This window comes from Chiloscyllium punctatum, chromosome 38, assembly GCF_047496795.1.
Source record: "Chiloscyllium punctatum isolate Juve2018m chromosome 38, sChiPun1.3, whole genome shotgun sequence".
NCBI classification, from domain to species: Eukaryota; Metazoa; Chordata; class Chondrichthyes; order Orectolobiformes; family Hemiscylliidae; genus Chiloscyllium; species Chiloscyllium punctatum.
Genome location: NC_092776.1, coordinates 41,159,740 through 41,180,646, shown reverse-complemented (window position 1 = coordinate 41,180,646; position 20,907 = coordinate 41,159,740). Strand labels below are relative to the sequence as shown.

Below are 20,907 nucleotides of genomic sequence, written 5' to 3'. Positions count from 1 at the left end.
TGGATGGTGGCAGCTCGTGATCCAAAGAGATCACTCTCCAGCACCTTAACAGCAATTAGGGATGGCCCAACAAAACCAACATCCCTTGGACGAATTAAACAATAATTGCTAATTGCAGCCAAACAAACTCTCGGACACTGAAAATGAACAATTTCAAGTGTGGATTCCATTTCTTCAGGTATTAATGCTTGGAGATTTTCAAAACATTAAATTTCAACGTTTACTTCCTCTTTTCTTTCAATCTGTGTTCCCTCACTTTTAAGTGTAGCTTTTGTTCAACATTTTTATTTGTCTCTTCATACTGATTTGATATTGAATTCATGGCTGCTAGGTTAAAGTTCTTTCTCAGTCACTTTGCTGATAATTTTATAATCCTTCAATCCGATTAGTTACTTGCCCTGTTCACCCCAGTCTGAGATAGCATTTTCCATGACACTGTAATCAGTTGCTCTTTCATCAACTAGTTGCACAAAATTTTGTTAAAAAGTTAAATGGACAAGGCCCTGTCTGACTTACAGGAGATACCATCAAAAGTCCTGCTACAATAAATTAATATGCTTATAGATATTCTGGTTTCCAAAATAATTCTCTGCAGTTCTTTATCAGTTTTGATGATGCAGACTGCTCTATTTTTCACATTGGACAACATTTCCCAATGTTCAACCTTCTGTGCAAACTATAATTTTCTACTTTCCTCCAGTTTCTTGCATCTATATTTAATGAATGCAGAATACATAGTTGGAAATTAAATTTGCAAAAGGTTGATAAAACAGTTCAAGTCCCATAACTCTCAAAACTCCCAAATGAGAAAGCTTGCCAAAATGCAAGCTGGTGCATGCACAATGTGTGCTTTGTGACCTCACAGCTTCATGTAAATCTGCACTAAACTCAAAGAGTAAATCTATAAATACACAGGAAGTACAAAGTGAAATAGCCAATTGAATACTGTTGCAATTGGAAAGGGCAAATATGGTGATACTCTGTGCTACAGGACAATGAGGATTTGGACAATCACGTATCCAAGACTGTAGAAGTAGTTGCTCAGTAATTTCTACTAGGAGAGGTGGTGACTGGATCTGAATGTGTTTGTATCGCAGTTACCAAATAGAGGAATTACTGAAGAGATTAATCAAATGATCATGTTGCCTGAACCATTCCAGCAGCTCTGCAGCGCTCAATAGAGTGGCTGTTTAGAAACATTGTGGTACTTTGCATGTGGCACAGCCTTATCATCAGGCCAGCCATTACCAATGTCTCTACAGCCAGCAGTTCAGGAGGAAGAGCATGAGGAAGAGGAAATGGGGGGACATCCTATACAGTCCCGTTCTATTGCACTGGCAGCAAAAATTCAGCTGTAAACAATGTCAGTAATCGCAACCAAAGGTGCTTATTCATCAACAATTCTCCATCTTTTCTTCCCTTTGATGATCAAAGATACCCTAGCCAGAATATAACACGTCAATAACACGTAAGCATTCCAGACAAACTTATACATGAAACAATTCCAAACAGAAAACAAAAGCAATTAATCATTCTTGCATGTACCTTTGTCTGTCCTTATGCTCCTATACAAAGTCATCCCAGTGGCTACAGCATGACTGTTAGAAGACTGCTGACATTCATTGGAATAAACTACTGATGGCATTGTTACAGGTTTGATCATAGAAAGCCCAGCTACACTCTCCATTATCAGTGACTGCAGCACCAGTCTTGGGTCATCGGCTAACTAGCAGCTGTGGGAGGACAAAAGCTGTGTTCCTGCGAGGGGGTAAGGGCTCACGCTCCAGAGAGATACTGCCACTTGCTGACGGCAGCACCTCAATTAACCCAGTGGCAAGTTGGAGAGTGGTCTGACACATTGCAATCTCCTTTGCACACTGGAATCAATCAGCAGTCACAATGGCAACAGGCTGACCATGCATGACTTCAGTCAGAACTTCCGCTGTACAATGTACTTACGCTGCAATGAAAGTAATGGTGCCAGCTGACAGAGGTTACATCGTGGTAAACCCATAACATATGAATATAGTTGACCATCACTAGCACAACGAAGTTTATGAGCTCCAAGCTCTGTAAGAAGCCCTGTGACAAATTGGTGTCAAGATTAGAGTGGTGCTGGAAAAGCACAGCAGGTCAGGCAGCATCCGAGGAGCAGGAAATTCGACGTATCGAGCAAAAGCCCTTCATCAGGAACAATCTGTGACAAATTGGCGCTGAGCACCTCCATGATGTTTGACAATGCACAAAGCTATTTGGGAAAATTACAACCCTGCTTCAGTTGATGCAGCTCTCTCATAAAGGGTCCAAAACCTCGCATTAATTGGTACAATCTAGTTTTAAGTAGTGTCAGCCACTTATGAAATTGACCTCTGTCTGCTGTGTCCAGTCAATAAAAAACATACACTTACTATTGGTGGGACCTATCCTCAAATGAGTAAGCAGAACAAAATTGGCAAATGTGGGGCTTAAGGTCATTTCAGGATAGCACTGCTGAAAGCTCGCCTACACTTTTAAAAGGAGGGGTGAATTCTACCTACTACAGATTCTGGAACTAGTTACTGAAGAACAAACTTTGATTAATGAGGCAATAGGGCAGAGAATGAGCTCCAAGATTCTCTGAGGCAGTCATGGAGGGCTTTTGAGCAGGAGAGGGGTCCTCTACCCACAAGGCACCAAGAAGCCATCCAGTTAGACACTATGAAGACAGCTGAGATAGAAATAGAAGTTAGAACATTACAGCGCAGTACAGGCCCTTCGGCCCTCGATGTTGCACCGACTTGTGAAACCAATCTGAAGCCCATCTAACCTACACTATTCCATTCTCATCCATATGCTTATCCAATGACCATTTAAAATGTCCTTAAAGTTGGTAGGTCTACTACTGTTGCAGGCAGTGTGTTCCATGCCCCTACTGCTACCTGAGTAAAGAAACTACCTCTGACATCTGTCCTATATCTATTACCCCTTAATTTAAAGCTATGTCCACTTGTGTGAGCCATTGCCATCCGAGGAAAAAGGTTCTCACTGTCCACCCTATCTAACCCTCTGATTATTTTAATGGTCCAATCCAGGAAGGTGGATCTGGATCTGATCCCCGAATCTGGATGCAGTGCTGGAGGAAGTTTAATGGTCTCACACAAGTGATCAACGATGCATCCTCTGTGCTATAATCGATACAACGAGCCTCACACATGCTCCGTTCATCAATCAAATAAAAACACGGCTTGTAATTCACATTAATGAAAGCAGAAAATTCTGAAGTTGATCACCACGCAATGTTGGTTGAGAGAAAGACAGAGTTAATGTTTTAGATCGGTGTGAGAGAAAAACAGAGGAAGCATTTCAGAGCAATTGCTATTTGTTAACTTTGATTCTCTCCCCAAGACTGCTGAGAATTTGCAGAATCTTCTGTTTTACTTCAGATTTCCAGCATCTGCAGTACTTTGCTTTAACCATCCTTTACATTCATTACTTCCTCCCATCTTGACAATATCAAAATAGCTACAAGCTTTGTACCCATATCTCACAGCACACACACACTGCCAGCTATTTATCTATGACAGGCACTTCACCCAGATATATTACATCATACTCAATAACACACTTTCTTTCTCCCTCTCTATTTCATCAAGTATAGGGAACAGAACTGCAGGCAATAAAACCGCATTCTCTGGACCCTCTTCACCACATTACCAAAATCCAACTCACAATATTCCAAATGCGGTATGAACAGAGGTTTATACAACCTCAGGAGTACATCTCTTCTCTTGTATTCTAGCCTCTTGAAAAGAATGCTAAGATTGTGTTTGCCTTTCTAACTGCCAATTGAACCTGCCTCTTGTTTCTCCTCCCCTCCTCCTATTCTTACTCTTTCAGGCCACCATCTCACACTTCTCCATAATAGATTTCATTTGAAACCTTTCTACCTAATCTTCGAATTCATTTCTGCTCTGCCACGGCTGCTTACTCTCCTTTACTCCGTTAAGAAGACTCCTTATTGTTCTAAAGATTTAAAAAAAATTCTTTCATGTGATGTGGGTAGGCCAGTATTCGTTGCCCCTCCCTAATTGCCAGAGCGCAGTTAAGAGTGAACGACATTGCTGTTGGCCTGGAGTTACATGTAGGCCAGACTAGGTAAGGACATGCTCCTTCCCAATCCCCCTTCTCTCCAACCCTCACCCACCACATGCCATCACCCTTTCCCCCTCTCCTCCGTCAGCCACCGCGAGGCTCCCACAAAACTCCGCCCCTGAGCCTTGTCACATGTTTATTACCCACCCCTAACCTCGAACACTCTGAGGCTAAATGGGTCTGTCCTCAGAAAAGGGCTCATGTTTGTACCCTTTTGTCCTCACCTCAACAAATTCCAGATCCGCCAATCCGTGCAGCTCTTCTTCTGCTCCCTCCACCTCTGTGCCGTCTTCTTTAACAAAAACTCCCAAATTCCTATGAGGATACCTTCTCCTGCCTCCAACCTTTCTCCTCCACCTGGTCACCACCCGCTGGCCTTATACCTGCCTTAGACCTCTTCATTGAAGACTGCCAATGTGACATCATCAGTTTACTGCAGTAGATGCTCCCAATGTGGCCTTCTTTACAGCGGACCAAATGTGAAGTTAGGGAACGGTTCACCGAGCATCTCAGATGGGCCCGCAGGGGCCGACTGGACCTCCCAGTCACCTCCCATTTTAATTCCCCTTTCTGACGTGACCATCGTTAGCCTCCTCCATTGCTACATTGAACCAAACCGCAAAGTGGAGGAACAACACCTCATCTTTCACCTGAGCAGCCGACAACCCTGAGGACTTAACATTGAATTCTCTAATTTCAAATAAGCTCCCTTCCCCTCCCCTGACTCCCTTCCTAGCCCCATCCCTTCCCTTGCACTACTCCCTGCCACCATCCAGATTCATTCCACCTATTGACCAACCAAGTCGTGCCCTCTACTTGTCTTCACCTATCTTCACTTCACTGCCCTGCCCCCGCCACCCACTTTATTTGCAGCTCCCCCTACACCCACGCCCAATCCTAAAGAAGGGTGACACCCAAAACATCGACTTCTCCACCTCCTGATGCTGCCTGGTTTGCTGTGTTCTTCTAGCCTCCTGCTAGACTAGGTAAGGACAGCAGATTTCCTTCCTGAATGTACCAGATGGGTTTTTTCCTGACAAAGGTTTCATGACCATTAAATTCATAATTCCAGATTTTTATTCAATTCAAATTTCACCACTTGCCTTGACAGGATACAAACCAGGTTGCCAGAACATTACCTGGGGGTCTCTGGATTAATGGTGAGGGATAATTCCACAAATATATACATCACCACTACCAAACAGTGATGAAAATATCATTAATGGTACCTGTTAGAATGTGATGTCTGGGAACCAACCTGTTATGGCCAGGGTGGAACACCACCCGCAACCTTCCTCCTTCTGCTAGTCTAAGAGACTGTTTGATAGATTGTGGTGGAGGACAGGCCATGCGTAAGTCTCAGTAGAAGAGGCTCTTGTCTTAGTAACAAAATATAGTCCATTATGTCACAGCAATGATACACAGGTCACATCAACTTTTAGGAATACTAACTGTTTCTAACAAGAGGTAGAGAAGACACGTGCCTCTCCATCAGGAGACCAGGCCAACTCAAACTGCCTCGAATTATTTGATGCTCCATATGGAATATGCAGACCTTCAACTTTGCTCAGGTTAACCATTCATATTCAATATCATTTTTCAATTCATTCATGGAACATGACCTCACTGGCCGGACCAGAATTTCAAAGTTTCTGAGAAGATTTGTAGCTCGGGTGCTCATTGTTGTGGTTCTGTTCGCCGAGCTGGGAATTTGTGTTGCAGATGTTTCGTCCCCTGTCTAGGTGACATCCTCAGTGCTTGGGAGCCTCCTGTGAAGCGCTTCTGTGATGTTTCCTCCGGCATTTGTAGTGGTTTGTCTCTGCCGCTTCCGGTTGTCCGTTCCAGCTGTCCGCTGCAGTGGCCGGTATATTGGGTCCAGGTCGATGTGTTTGTTGATAGAATCTTTGGATGAGTGCCATGCCTCTAGGAATTCCCTGGCTGTTCTCTGTTTGGCTTGTCCTATAATAGTAGTGTTGTCCCAGTCGAATTCATATTGCTTGTCATCTGCATGTGTGGCTACTAAGGATAGCTGGTCGTGTCGTTTCGTGGCTAGTTGGTGTTCATGGATATGGATCATTAGCTGTCTTCCTGTTTGTCCTGTGTAGTGTTTTGTGCAGTCCTTGCATGGAATTTTGTACACTACGTTGGTTTTGCTCATGCTGGGTATCGGGTCCTTTGTCCTGGTGAGTTGTCTCAGAATGGCTGTTGGTTTGTGTGCTGTTATGAGTCCTAGTGGTCACAGTAGTCTGGCTGTCAGTTCAGAAATGTTCTTGATGTTTGGTAACGTGGCTAGTCCTTTGGGTTGTGGTATGTCCTCATTCCGTTGTCTTTCTCTTAGGCATCTTTTGATGAAATTGCGGGGATATCCGTTTTTGGCGAATACATTGTATAGGTGTTCTTCTTCCTCTTTTTGCAGTTCTGGTGTGCTGCAGTGTGTTGTGGCCCTTTTGAATAGTGTCTTGATGCAACTTCTTTTGTGTGTGTTGGGGTGGTTGCTTTCGTAGTTCAGGACTTGGTCTGTGTGTGTTGCTTTCCTGTAAGCCTTTGTGGTGAACTCTCCGTTCGGTGTTCTCTGTACCATCACGTCTAGGAATTGGAGTTGGTTGTCCTTTTCTTCCTCTCTAGTGAACTGGATTCCTGTGAGTGTGGCATTGATGATCCAGTGTATGTTCTCTGTTTCTGTGTTTTTAATGATTACAAACATGTCATCCACATATCTGACCCAGAGTTTGGGTTGAATTTGCGGTAAGACTGTTTGTTCTAGTCTTTGCATTACAGCTTCTGCTATGAGTCCAGAATGGATGAGCCCATGGGTGTGCCGTTGATTTGTTCATATATTTGGTTGTTGAATGTGAAGTGTGTTGTGAGGCACAGGTCCAGTAGTTTGAGTGTGCAGTCTTTGTTGATAGGTTCGCTGTCTTGTTGTCTGTTCTGTATGTCCAGCAGGTTGGCTACAGTTTCTCTGGCTAGGGTTTTGTCAATAGAGGTAAACAGTGCCGTTACATCAAATGAGACCATAGTTTCTTCCTTGTCTATGTGTATATTTCTGATGATGTCCAAGAATTCCTGTGTTGACTGTATAGAGTGTCTGGATCCGCTGATTAGGTGTTTCAGTTTCTGTCGTAGTTCTTTAAATATATGAACAAATCAACGGCACACCCATGGGCTCACCCATCTCTGGACTCATAGCAGAAGCTGTAATGCAAAGACTAGAGCAAACAATCTAACTGCAAATTCAACCCAAACTCTGGATAAGATATGTGGATGACACCTTTGTAATCATTAAAAACACAGAAATAGAAAACACTCACTAGATCATCAACGCCATACTCACAGGAATCCGATTCACGACAGAGGAAGAAAAGGACAACCAACTCCAATTCCTAGACGTGATGGTACAGAGAACACCGAACGGAGAATTCACCACAAAGGTATACAGGAAAGCTACACACACAGACCAAGTCCTGAACTACGAAAGCAACCACCCCAACACACACAAAAGAAGTTGCATCAAGACACTGTTCAAAAGGGCCACAACACACTGCAGTACACCAGGACTGCAAAAAGAGGAAGGAGAACACCTATATAATGTATTCACCAAAAATGGATACCCCTGCAATTTCCTAACGGAAAGACAACGGAATGAGGACATACCACAACCCAAAGGACTAGCCACACTACCATACATCAAGAGCATTTCTGAACTGACAGCCAGACTACTGCGACCACTAGGACTCATAACAGCACACAAACCAACAGCTACTCTCAGACAACAACTCACCAGGACAAAGGACCCGATACCCAGCATGAGCAAAACCAACGTAGTGTACAAAATCCCATGCAAGGACTGCACAAAACACTACATAGGACAAACAGGAAGGCAGCTAACGATCCGCATCCATGAACACCAACTAGCCACGAAACGACATGACCAGCTATCCTTGGTAGCCACACACGCAGATGACAAGCAACAGGAGTTTGACTGGGACAACACTACTATTATAGGACAAGCCAAACAGAGAACAGCCAGGGAATTCCTAGAGGCATGGCACTCATCCAAAGATTCTATCAACAAACACATCGACCTGGACCCAATATACCGGCCACTGCAGCGGACAGCTGGAACGGATAACCAGAAGCGGCAGAGACAAACCACTATAAATGCCGGAGGAAACAACACAGAAGCGCTTCACAGGAGGCTCCCAAGCACTGAGGATGTCACCTAGACAGGGGACAAAACATCTGCAACACAAATTCCCAGCTCGGTGAACAGAACCACAACAATGGACCAGAATTTATCGTCTGCCCTTTATTGTCCTTGAGAAGGTGCATCTGAACCACTCCAGTGTATTTGATGTATATTCAGTAGTCACCCCGTGCTCACGGGGGAATTGTTCCGTGGAAGCCCAAAACCACAGTTAGGTGCGAACCCATTCTTTAAATAGGAAGTTTACCATTCCGGCAGTCCCCTGGTCCGTGGTTCAGGAATTTTCCCTGTTACACGTTCGGGCCACGGTATACCGCAGGTAACTGAAACTGCAGAAACCGACTCCGCGGATATGGCCTTTGCCCTGTATATCCACAATGGTGTACGGGAGGGAGCTTCAGGATTTTCAGCGAATGACAATGAAGGAGTGGCAATGCATTTCCAACTCAGGATGGTGATTGACATGGAGGGGAACATGCAGACGGAGTGTTCTTGTCTAAACGCTGCTATTGTTCTTTTAGATGGATTTGCAAGATGATGCCGAAGGATCCTTGGTGAATTGTTGCAGTGAATCTTCTTAATGGTACACGCTGCTGCGATTGTGTTTCGGTGGTGGCGGGAGTAAATGTTTGTAGACGTGGTGTCAATTAAGCGGGCTGCTGTGTCATGGATGGTGTCGAGCTCCTTCAGTATTGTTGGAACTACACACACTCAGGTAAGCAAGTAAATTCTGTCACATTGCTGACTAGTGCCTGGGAGTTCGCTTTGGGGAATTAGCAGGTGATTTGTTCATTGTATGATTCATGGCCTCTGACCTGCTCTTGTAGCCATTGTATTTATATGGCAAATATAGGTCCATTTCTGGTCAATGGCTACTCCTAGGATATTAGTAGTAGGGGATTCAACAATAGTAATAACATCAAGAGGCGATGGTCAGATTGTCTCTTGTTAGAGTTTACTATTACCTGGCATTTCTGTGGCATGATTGTTACTTGACATTTGTCAGTTCAAGCCTCAATGTTATCCAGGATTTGGATGGCTTCAGTATCTGAGATGGCATGAAGGGTGCTGAGCATTCTGCAATCACCGATGATTTCTGATCTTATAATGGAAACATTGATGATGCAGTTGAAAACGTTTAGGACTTGAACACTACCCTGAGGAGCTCCTGGTGTGGAAATACCTGACCTCCAACAACCACAATATCATCCTTTTTGCTAGGCTTGACACCAACCAGTTTTCCTGATGATTATAGATTTTCCAGAGCTCCTTGAATGCTCCATTCCGTCAAATGGAGTCTTGAAGTCAAGGGTAATCTGACACTTACTTTATCATAAACAATTTACAGACTTTCAGGATAAGGCAGTGAAAGGATCAAATACTGTTCTATTCAAGAGCATCCATGACTGCCCATTGTGAATTGTTAAAGCTACAACTGGGCTGAATTCAGTTTTGGAAATCTATTGATTTTGCTTCAGCCTTTCCTTTTTATGCAGGGAGAATGCTCAAGTTAAATTCTTGCATTTTGTACGTGAGCAATGTTTGTGGGCAGTAAATCTGATATTTGTGCTATTCACCTCAAATACTTCTGAGTTCTACATTTAACCCCTCACTGATAAAAGAAACTTTTTTCTTACGACGTAATTTCTTTTTAATCAAATTTTGCTAACATTTCTAATTAACTTGGTTGGGCCACAGGTAGTGTGTGCACTTCTATAATCCACCTTCTCCAAGGAATGTTATCACACTGGAGAGGATGCAAATGAGATTTATCAGGATGTTGCCTGGATTGGAGAATTTGAGTTATGAAGAGAGATTAGACAGACTGGAGCAGGCTGTTTGCCTTGGAGCAGAGAAGACTGAGGAGATACAAAATTAAAATGTATAAAATTATGAGGAGCATAGACAGGAAGAAGCCTTTCCTCGTGGTGTAAGGATCAATGACCAGGAGATTTAAATTAAGGGTAGGAGGGTTAGAGGGGATGTGAGGATTTTTTTTTCACACAGAGGATTCCAGTGGAAATCTAGAACTCACTGCCTGTAAGGGTGTTAGAAGCAGAAACCTTCATAACATTTCAGAAGTATTTAAATATTCACTTGTGGCACAGAGGCATACAAGGATATGGGCTAAGTTTTGGAAAATGGGAGTAGAGTAGTTACATGGTTGTTTTTGACTGTTGTGGACATGGTGGGCCAAGGGGCCTTTTCCTGTGAGGTAGATCTCTCTGATTCCGTAGCTTTTATTCGTGGCCTGTCATCAAATGGAGCTGTTTACCACATTGAACATTCAAAGCAGAGATTCATTGATGTAAAAGCAAACAATTAATTAATCACTGGGCTTTTGTACTGAAACACAGAAATCTCTTCTTAGATTAATTCTGGAACAGACTGCAAACAAAATATTAATGCTATAAAATGCTAATAGAGAGCAGATACAAAACAATTTCATGATATATCTTCTCATGATATCATGTACAGGATCAGTTTGATTATACCCTTGTGTGAAGTGCACTCCATCCTTTAAAAAACCTTACATTTTGCTACAGTCAGCACACCATATTAAATTAGCATGATATAGTGAATTGTTCACTGATTCATAAGGGAGGATTAAATATTTCATATATACATATATTTCTCATATTATTGAGATTAACTGAGGCTTTGGGAGTCTTGGTTGATGCTGAAAAAAGAGAGAGAGGGAAATGAGAGAATAAATGTAGTCTGATAGATTCAAATAAATATTAATGCACATGGTATCAACCCATAGAAAATGACTGAAGTAAGCTGATTGTACCAAACTGAAGGAAATGGGATTCCAGGGACAATAGCAAGGTGGGTATGAATTTGGCTGAGGGACAGAAAGTGAGTAGTGCTGTTTTGCAGCTTCCAAGGAAGTATACAGTGATGGTTCCTTAATTTTTATTAATGACTCAGACTTAGGTGCAGAAGACAGAATTTCAATGTTTGCAAATGACTAGATTTGCAAATGTGGCAAATGCCGAGGCAGGTGGTAACAGATTTCAGGAAGGCACAGACAGACTAGCAAAATGGACATCCATGTGACAAGTGAAATTTAATGTTGAAAAATGTAAAGGGATACATTTCAGTAAGAATATTAACTAATAATACAATTTTATAGAAGGTACATTTTCAGAAAGATTTGAGGGGATGTACATACAGGTGGCAGGAAAAGTTGAGAAGTCTATTAATAGAAGAAACATGGGATGTTTGCCTTTATTAACAGGAGGCTAAGAGCACAAGAACAAAATGAAAGATGTGCTAGTTCTTTCCAGGTATTACACATTCGGAAGGATGTCAAGGCCTTTAGGAGGCTGCAGAAAGGATTTAGTGGAATTTAAAACAATAAAGTCATGCATGGGATGTGGCTGTGCTGCATTTACTGACCATCCCTTGTTGCCCTTGAGAAGGTCATCACGAGTTACCCCCTTGAGCCATTGCAATCCATTTGGTGTAGCTAGATCCACAATACCCTGACGGAGTGTGTCCCGGATTTTATCTAGTGACACTGATGAAATGGCAATATATTTCAAAGTCAGAAGGCGACTAGTTTGGAGAGGACCTTACAGAGTAGTACCACAGGTGAAGACAGAAATTATGTGAGTTGATTTGAGACTCTTTGGTTATTCTCCAGAGAAGAGGTCTAATAAAGCTGTTTGAAATCATGAACAGTTTTGATACAGTTAGTAAGGAGCAACTGAGGACAAATACTTAAGATGATTGGCAGATGAACCCACCTGAAGAAACTTTTTTTAAAAATCAAAGTAGATTGTTGGAGTCTGAAATACATGACACATGATGGATGTAGATTCAACAACTTTCAAAAGGGAATAGGATATTTACATTTAGAGAATTATTCTAGAAAGAGTAGGGAATAGGACGAGGAGGAATTCCACCAAAGGGGCAGCACTGCCAAAAGTATACTGAATCAAATATGTTGTACTGTCCTATGATTTGGAGTTACAATCGGCAATTGCTTGGACAAGGTTAAAAATCACACATCAGCTTATCGTCCAACGGGTTTATTTGGAAGCACTAGCTTTCAGAGTGCTGCTCCTTCATCAGGTAGGAGCAGCACTCCAAAAGCTAGTGCTTCCAAATAAACCTGTTGGACTATAACTTGGTGTTGTGTGATTTTGAACTTGGTCTACCCCAGTCCAACACCGGCACCTCCACATCAATTACATGAAGATCAGGAAAGAAATAGACTAATCTCTTGGTAACTCATCTCACCTAAGTATCCCTCTTTTACAGTACTATTTAATTGATTGTAATCATATGCTATACTTGTAAGAGAATCCTTCCACAGGTTTGATCACAAAGCACTGACCCCATCAAGTTGTTTTCCTAAAAATGCCAGAAGTAAACATTTTGTTTATCCAGTTGTTTACTTACATATACAGACACCACACTTCACCACAAATCACTGTACAATAAGCTGCTAAATGTTTCTGGATGACTTTATAAACAAATGTCATTCTTCTTCTTTTCAAAACCTTGAGTATTAATTGCCTGAATCAGTATTATGCAAAATGATCATGATATCCAGAAATGCTATTTTATCATTTTAAATTACACTGCTTTTCACTACATTGCAATGTAATAATGTGGAAAATTAGATGATTTTTATACCCGACAGCACAATAGACACATCATTTTCTCACCGTTTGAATGCTGAAGCTTGTGTTCATATTCATGAATATAATTCATAAGAGTACTGTACAAGGTATACATATCACATTATAATTTTACACACTTACTATAACCTGAATGTTCTTTGTTGCAGTTAATGACTTGGGCTAGGAAGGTTCTTTTCAAACTGTGAGGTTAATCAAGAAAATAACCAGCCTGGCATTTTGAGAGCTAGCTGCGTCAAAAAGCTGCCTTCACTTGCCCACCTCAAAACATCCTTACCTTAACTGGGAAATTCACGAGAGAACTGGCCAGATTGCCTGTATTGCATTTGAAATTCAGATGCTGATCCCAACGATAGTCAGCCTCCCAATCCAGTCGAGCCACGTCACGGATCAATGATCTGCCTGGATGCAAACCCATTTTCTGGAAGGCGGTGCATGTCATGCCTGTGAAACTAGCTGGCTTGATCATGAAGGCTTCCAGTGCTATATTCATGGAAACCTGGTGAGAATGTAGAGGAAAAGAAAAGATTCAATGAAGCTGGCTGAAAGATGACAAACATCCCAAAGTGCAGGTTACTTGATATGACAACATTTCATTGTTGTAATTCTGCCTTTTCTATTGCTGACTTTTGCCTTTTTAACATTATTTTTCAATCTCAGGGAAAACCATGAATTCTCAATGAGCCAATTCAGTACCATTAATTGCTAGACTGGCAGTCATTCAAGATGAATTGAAATTGTTGAGCATTGCGAGACATTGTTTTAGAAACACTGCTTTATTTTGTTTACAGTCTGTGTTAAACCTTATTCATTTCAGCTTTACTGGACACAAGACAGGAAAGACTCACGAAGACAAATTTAGAAAGGGCAATGACACGCATCTGAATATAAGTTACACCAAACAGAGTAGTAATTATTGTACAAATGACTAAACAGCAGAGTTTTCATACAGAATCTGGACCTCAATTAATAAAATTCAACTTAACATGGTTGCAGCTTGCATAATCAAATCGTATTAACATGCAAAGTGCATTCTAATACCGAGTCTGCTTTGACAGAAAAAGGTAGGCGCAGGCTGATGTTCATGAATAAAAATGAAACATGGTTGGGAAACCTGAAATATTTAACAGAAATCCTACCTGCAGAATGCAAACTGTTCCTCTTTCAGTGAGAACACAAGAGGTTACAGGTTACATCTTGCATTTGTTCAACAGAGAAAGCACAATTTTAAGTATATACTCCCATAAACGTTTTAATAATTAAAACCATTCAGATAAGAATCTTTCAGAATTTCCTATTGATCTGAAATACAATTTTAACATTTTATTTTGCCTGAAGGCTTCAAATGTCTGTTGTAAAACTGCTTTACACACACTACAATGAATCCTTAAAGTAGCTGGTAGCAAATGCTTACAATGATATGATTTTCAGATGTCGCACACAAAGTCCATGTCATTATTAAGTTGCAGTATGAGTTTAAATCAATTGTCAAATTTTATGAACAAAATCACTTATTAACATGACCAGAGTTGTGTGATTGGATTGCAGACTCCAAATACAAGATGGTGGCACGGTAGGGCACCTGAGCCGGACCTTGTCCACTCTGACCACTTTTATTTCTTACTTTTTCATTATTTAAAAGTTTTTTTTTAGTTTTCTCTCTTAATTGCCTTCTGGAGGCAGTGACGGTGATGGTAGCAGCTGTGGGTCTAGAGATGGACTTTGACAGTTGGTCATGAGGCAGTTGGTGTGCCCAGATAGGCAGCTAGGGGCACCAGAATGACACCAAACTGGGACTCTGGTGACTTGTGGCGATGTGGCTGGTGAGCTCGGATGGCAGTTGGTGGTGAGACAGGAGTGTGGAGGCGCAGGGATGGAGAGATCAAGCCCAGCTTTGGAGAGAATGGTGGCGAGATGGCAGCGCAGAGGCACACCAATTGAGAGATCAAGCCCAGTGTAGGACAGAGAGAATTGTGGTTCGGTAGCGAGATGACAGTGTGGAGGCACAGGGATTGAGAAACTGAACTCAACACGGGAGGGAGATCGAACCCTCGTGGGGAAAGCCAGTGTGACGTGACTGCAGGCCCACGGCTAAAGAAGGACTGTAATTTTGAACAAAATGTTTCTACCCTTTATCTAAAGTTTTGTACCTAGGTGTGTTGTACCTAAGGTGGTGCTGTGAATGGGGACATTAAACTTGCCTCTGTACTCCTGTATCCTTGTTTTGGGTACACATGACAATAAAACCTCATTCTAATTCTAAATACTTGGGCCAAATCTCAACATGTCGCTTTTGTACAAATACACTTAACCTGTATTTTTTTTAAAGTAATGATTAGCAAAGCTAAACAGATTATTTTTTAAACAGATGAATGTTTCCAGTCCAACAAGAAAGGAGGAATTGCTAGACCTGCCTCTTAGGAGTGAGGTAGAGTGAATGGATCAAAAGTTAGTTGAAGAAGACTTAAGGGACAGTGATGAATAAATGAATGAATGAATGAATGATTTATTGTCATGTGTATTTTACAGTGAAATACAACAAAATACAGTGAAAAGCTTTCACTTATCACCATAATCTGGTAACATTGATAGTTTAAGAATAAGAGAAAATGAAAGACATGGTCGAAAAAGAAATCCATCTATATATGCATTCTGAGCTGTCTCAGCACCACCACCACCATCTCGCCAGCCCCAATTAACAGTGAAGTCACTGATTCTCAGGCACCACCTTTTACCACTGGTTTGATTCATCTTCACCATTGCCCACACTGGGCACACCAAGGTCAGAGACTATTCCCACTGTTGATGTTACCATGGCACCCTCCCAGTACTGTTTCACCACCACCAGGACTGGACCCAGCCAACAAGTCAGTCGCCAATCCTCAGGCACCATTCTCACCACTGGGCCAATTCTACATCGCCACTGCCCACGCCAGGTACATCAATGATGGAGAGTATTGCCATCTGTTATAATGCCCTCCCGCTACCACTGGACCCACCAATGCTTAAGACACCGATTCTTAGGTGCCATCTTTCACACCTGGGCCTATGGAGGGGCTCTCTGTCTCTCCCCCTCACTGAGCTCTCTCTCCCCTCTGCTGGGCTCGCTCTCCTCCCTGAGGGGATCTCAGTAAACAAATAAAAGAAGCAAAAAGAGCATTAAGAAGTGACTGGAAGCTGAATTTCATGGAATCCAGAAGTCTTCTACAGGCGTAGAAACTGTAGGAAAGTGGAAAAAGGGATTTATGCATCAAGACGGTGTGTATCGCTGAGGTATTCAATGAATACTTTGCATCAGTATTTCACAACAAGATGCTACAAATGAAGAGAGGTAGTTCGGACACTTGACATGTTTAAAATTGGTAAGGACATGGTATTGGATAGTGGACTAGACTTACAGTGCTCTTCTAGCTTATCTCTCCATGCTTCAGGCTCACTGCCTTTATTCCTGATGAAGGGCTTTTGCCTGAAATGTCGATTTCGCTGCTCGTTGGATGCTGCCTGAACTGCTGTGCTCTTCTAGCACCACTAATCCAGTATTACAGTGATAAGACACAGGTATAGGGTGTGATGTGCCAAAGAATACCCAGCAAAGGAAGTGAAAATGAAAACTGAGGCAACCTGGATCAGATTTTCTGATATTTCTCAGACTCAGGATGCTGCCTCTGGATTTGAGAATTGCAAATGTTACACCCACGATATAAAGAGGATAAAGATAAGCCAACAACAATTGGCCAGTCAGTTTAATGTCAGTCATAGCAAAGTTTTCAGAACTGATAGTGCTGATCAAAATTGGGCGGCACGGTGGCACAGTGGTTAGCGCTGCTGCCTCACAGCGCCTGAGACCCGGGTTCAATTCCCACCTCAGGCGACTGACTGTGTGGAGTTTGCACGTTCTCCCCGTGTCTGCGTGGGTTTCCTCCGGGTGCTCCGGTTTCCTCCCACAGTCCAAAGATGTGCAGGCCAGGTGAATTGGCCATGCTAAATTGCCCATAGTGTTAGGTAAGGGGTAAATGTAGATGTAGGGGTATGGGTGGGTTACGCTTCGGCGGGGCGGTGTGGACCTGTTGGGCCGAAGGGCCTGTTTCCACACTGTAAGTAATCTAATCTAAAAAAAAAATTAATGTGAATAGCGTTTTATTAAGAAAACCTGTGCATTTTAAGTGCAAATCATGTTTAATCTAATTTATTTGAGTTTTTTAAATGAGATAACAGACTGTATTGCCATTGATGGTGGAAATAAACATCCAAAAGGCATTTAATAAAATGCAGCACAAGGATGTGAGCATAGTTGGAGGCCATGGAATAAAAGAAGTAGTAGCAACATGGATGTTGAAAGTGTGATGCTGGAAAAGCACAGCAGGTCAGGCAGCATCCAAGGAGAAGGAGAACCGACGTTTCAGGCATAAGCCCTTCATCAGGAATTACTTACATACAGTGTGGAAACAGGCCCTTTGGCTCAACAGGTCCACACTGACCCGCCAAAGCGCACCCACCCAGACCCATTCCCCTATATTTACCCCTGCACCTAACACTACAAGCAATTTAGCATGGCCAATTCACCTAACCTGCACATTTTTGGACTGTGGGAGGAAACCAGATCACCAGGAGGAAACCCACGCAGACACAGGGAGAATGTGTAAACTCCACACAGTCAGTCGCCTGAGGCGGTAATTGAACCCGGGTCTCTGGTGCTGTGAGGCAGCAATGCTAACCACTGTGCCACAGTGCTGCCCACTTGTGGGCCGGGGGCTGAGAGATAAATGGGAGGGGGGTAGGGTTGGGAGCAAGGTAGCTGAGAATGCAATAGGTAGATGAAGGTGGGGGAGAAGGTGATAGGTCAGAGAGGAGGGTGGAGCAGATAGATGGGAAAGGTGATGGACAGGTCTAGAGGATGGTACTGAGTTGGAGGCTTGGGACTGGGATAATGTTGGGGGAAGGAAATGATGAAACTGGTGAAATCCACATTGATTCCATGTGGTTGCAGGGTCCCAAGGTGGAAGATGAGGCGTTCTTCCTCCAGGTGTCGGACGGTCAGGGTTTGGCGATGGAGGAGGCCCCAGGATCTGCATGTCCTTGGTGGAGTGGGAGGGGGAGATGAAGCATTCAGTCAGGGAGCAGTGGGGTTGGTACGGGTGTCCCCTCAGGATCTAATATAGAAGATTGTAGAATCCCTCCAGTGTGGAAACAGGCCTATTGGTCCAATAAGCCCACACCGACTCTCTGAAGACTAACCCACCCAGACACATTTCCCTACCTTTTTACTCTACATTTATCCCTGACAAATGCACCAAGCCAACACATCCCAGATTACTACGGGCAATTTAGCACGGCCAATTCACCTAACCAGCACATCTTTTGGATTGTGGGAGGAAACCGGAGCACCCGGAGGAAACCCATGCGGACAATGTACAAACTCCACACAGACAGTCGCCCGAGGCTGGAATGGAACTGGGGCCTCTGGTGCTGTGAGGCAGCAGTACTAACCACTGAGCCACCGTGCCACCCAATATGTCCCAATTAAGTCAGCTCTGACTCCTCTAAATTCCAGAGGACACAATTCTAGCCTGTCAAGCCTTACCTCATAGGGCAATTTCCTCATTCCAGGTATTAGTTTAGTAATTCTTCACTGAACTGCTCTCAATTCATTAACATCCTTTCATATGCGTGGTGACTAATTTTGTATGCAGTACTGGATGTAGGTTTGCTCGTTGAGGTGGAAGGTTTGTTTTCAAACCTTCTAGCTCAGCGAGCAAACCTGCATCCAGAACCTCAACCTGAGCTACAATTCTTCACAAAACTTGTATACAATACATCAGATGTGGTCTTACCAATGCCCTGTATAACTGAAGCATAATCTCTCTCCTCTCATATTTAATTCCTTTTGAAATATCCATAATATTTCATTGGGTCTCCTGATTATTTACTGTACTTGCATAATAACCTCGTGCGATTCATGCACGAGTGCACTTAATCTCTCTGCATCGCAGAGCTCTGCAATCTCTCACCAATTTGATAATACACTTTCTTTTATCATTCAATCAAAAAGGACAATTTAACACTTTCACACACTATTATCCATTTGCCAGATTTTTGATCACTCACTTTACTGATCTATATCCCTTTGTAGGCTTCTTGTGAAGGCTTACTTCCTATACCTTGTTCCCTTCATCCAAATCATTTATATAACTTGCAAGGAGTTGAGGACCCGGCACCAACACCACTCATGACATCCTGCCAGTCTGAAAAGGACACATTTATTCTGATTTTCTGCTTCCTTCTCACATCTTCTATCCACCCCAATGTGTTACCCCTAAACCATAAGCTTCCATTTTCTGCAATAACCTTTTATGGGGAACCTGATGAAATGCTCTCTAGAAATTTAAATACAGTATAGCCACTGGTTCCCCTTTATCTATAGCACAAGCTACTTAGTCATAGAGTCATAGAGATGTACAGCACGGAAACAGATCCATCGGTCTAACTTGTCATTGCCAGCCAGATATCTTAAAGTAATCTACTCCCATTTGCCAGCATTTGGCTCATATCCCTCTAAACCATTCTTATTAATGTACCAATTAGACATCTGCACCGTTATATTGATCCTATGGTGTTGAGGCCAAAATTCAGGTAACTTTCTTTCCCACTTCTTCTCCAATCACAGGATGTTTTCTCTCCCATACTTCCTGCCCTTTAGTGAGATGCAGTTGAGTCTTACTAATTGAAATTCTTAAATTAAAAAACTTAGCATCAAAAAGTCCTACAGCATGGAGACAGGCCCTTTGGCCCAAACTGGTCCACACCGATCAAAATGTCCATCCAGTCTAACCCCACTTCCCTGCACTTGGCCCATATGCTTTTCATCCTTTCTTATCCATGTATTTGTCCAAATGCCTTTTAAATGTGGTTAATGTTCCTGCCTCAACTCCACCGACAGCTCATTCCACATGTGTACCACCCTATGTGTAAAAAAGTTGCCCCTCAAGTTCCCTTTTATTCTTTCTCCTCTAACCTTAAACTGATGCTCTCTTGTCCTTGAGTCCCCAACCCTGGGAAAAAGACTTGAGTGCATTTATCCTATCCACGCCGCCTCTCATGATCTTATACACCTCTATAAGATTCTCCCCTCAGTCTCCTACGCTCTAAAGAAAAAGGTCCTAGTTCATGCAACTCAGACCCTTGAGTCCTGGCAATATCCTTGTAAATTTTTGACCTGCTTGTGTGTGTGCGTCTGTGTATGTATGTGTATGTCTGAGGACACAGTAGCATTTTAATTAGTAGTGCTATACGGTTTACAACTATTTACTTGCAGCTAAAGTCTAATTAGTTGCAAGAAATGGTATTTATTTTTGTTCAGTGCAGAAACCTGGTTTTTACTTTCTTTCAACATGCATCTGAAAGTCAAGTAAATTGGAGAAAAAAAAGTTACCTTTTGTAATGACTCTCGAAAACTGAGGCTTGATTTCAAGCATCCTAGCCCAACGAATGGTAACAATTGGTGGAAGGATCAAGAGTCACAGGGCACAGATTAAAGGTGACCAGCAAATGAAACAATGGTCACATGGGGAATAGCTTGCTCCATGCAGCTGGAGATTAGGATCTGGAGGTCACTGCCTGAGATTGTGATGGAAGATTCAAAAGAAAACTAGATTATTACCCGAAAGGAAAGATGTGTAGGACTACAGGGAAAAGACGTGTTTCAGGCATTAGCTGAATTGTTCCTTCCAAGACCCAGCATAGGCACAGAGGGCTGAAAGTCCTCCTTTTTTGCTATAACCTTACTATGATCCTAATGAAAATGTTGATGTTGCTGCTGGACACTTCAACATTTGATGTTCATTTCAGCTATCAGATATTAGGTAACCTTTATGAGATATATAGATCTTTCAAGATCAAATCTTTCTGATTATTTCT

The 20,907-nt window shown here is 42.5% G+C and overlaps 1 protein-coding gene across 1 annotated transcript in view; it reads right to left on the bottom strand.

The window, feature by feature from the left end:
* The window catches only part of adgra1b (adhesion G protein-coupled receptor A1b), a 530,861-nt gene that overhangs the window by 174,758 nt on the left and 335,196 nt on the right, over positions 1-20,907 (bottom strand). Inside the window, exon 12 of the mRNA XM_072557678.1 lies at positions 13,271-13,492. Coding sequence (XP_072413779.1) covers positions 13,271-13,492 — 222 coding nt within the window. The remainder of the gene's footprint in view (positions 1-13,270; positions 13,493-20,907) is intronic.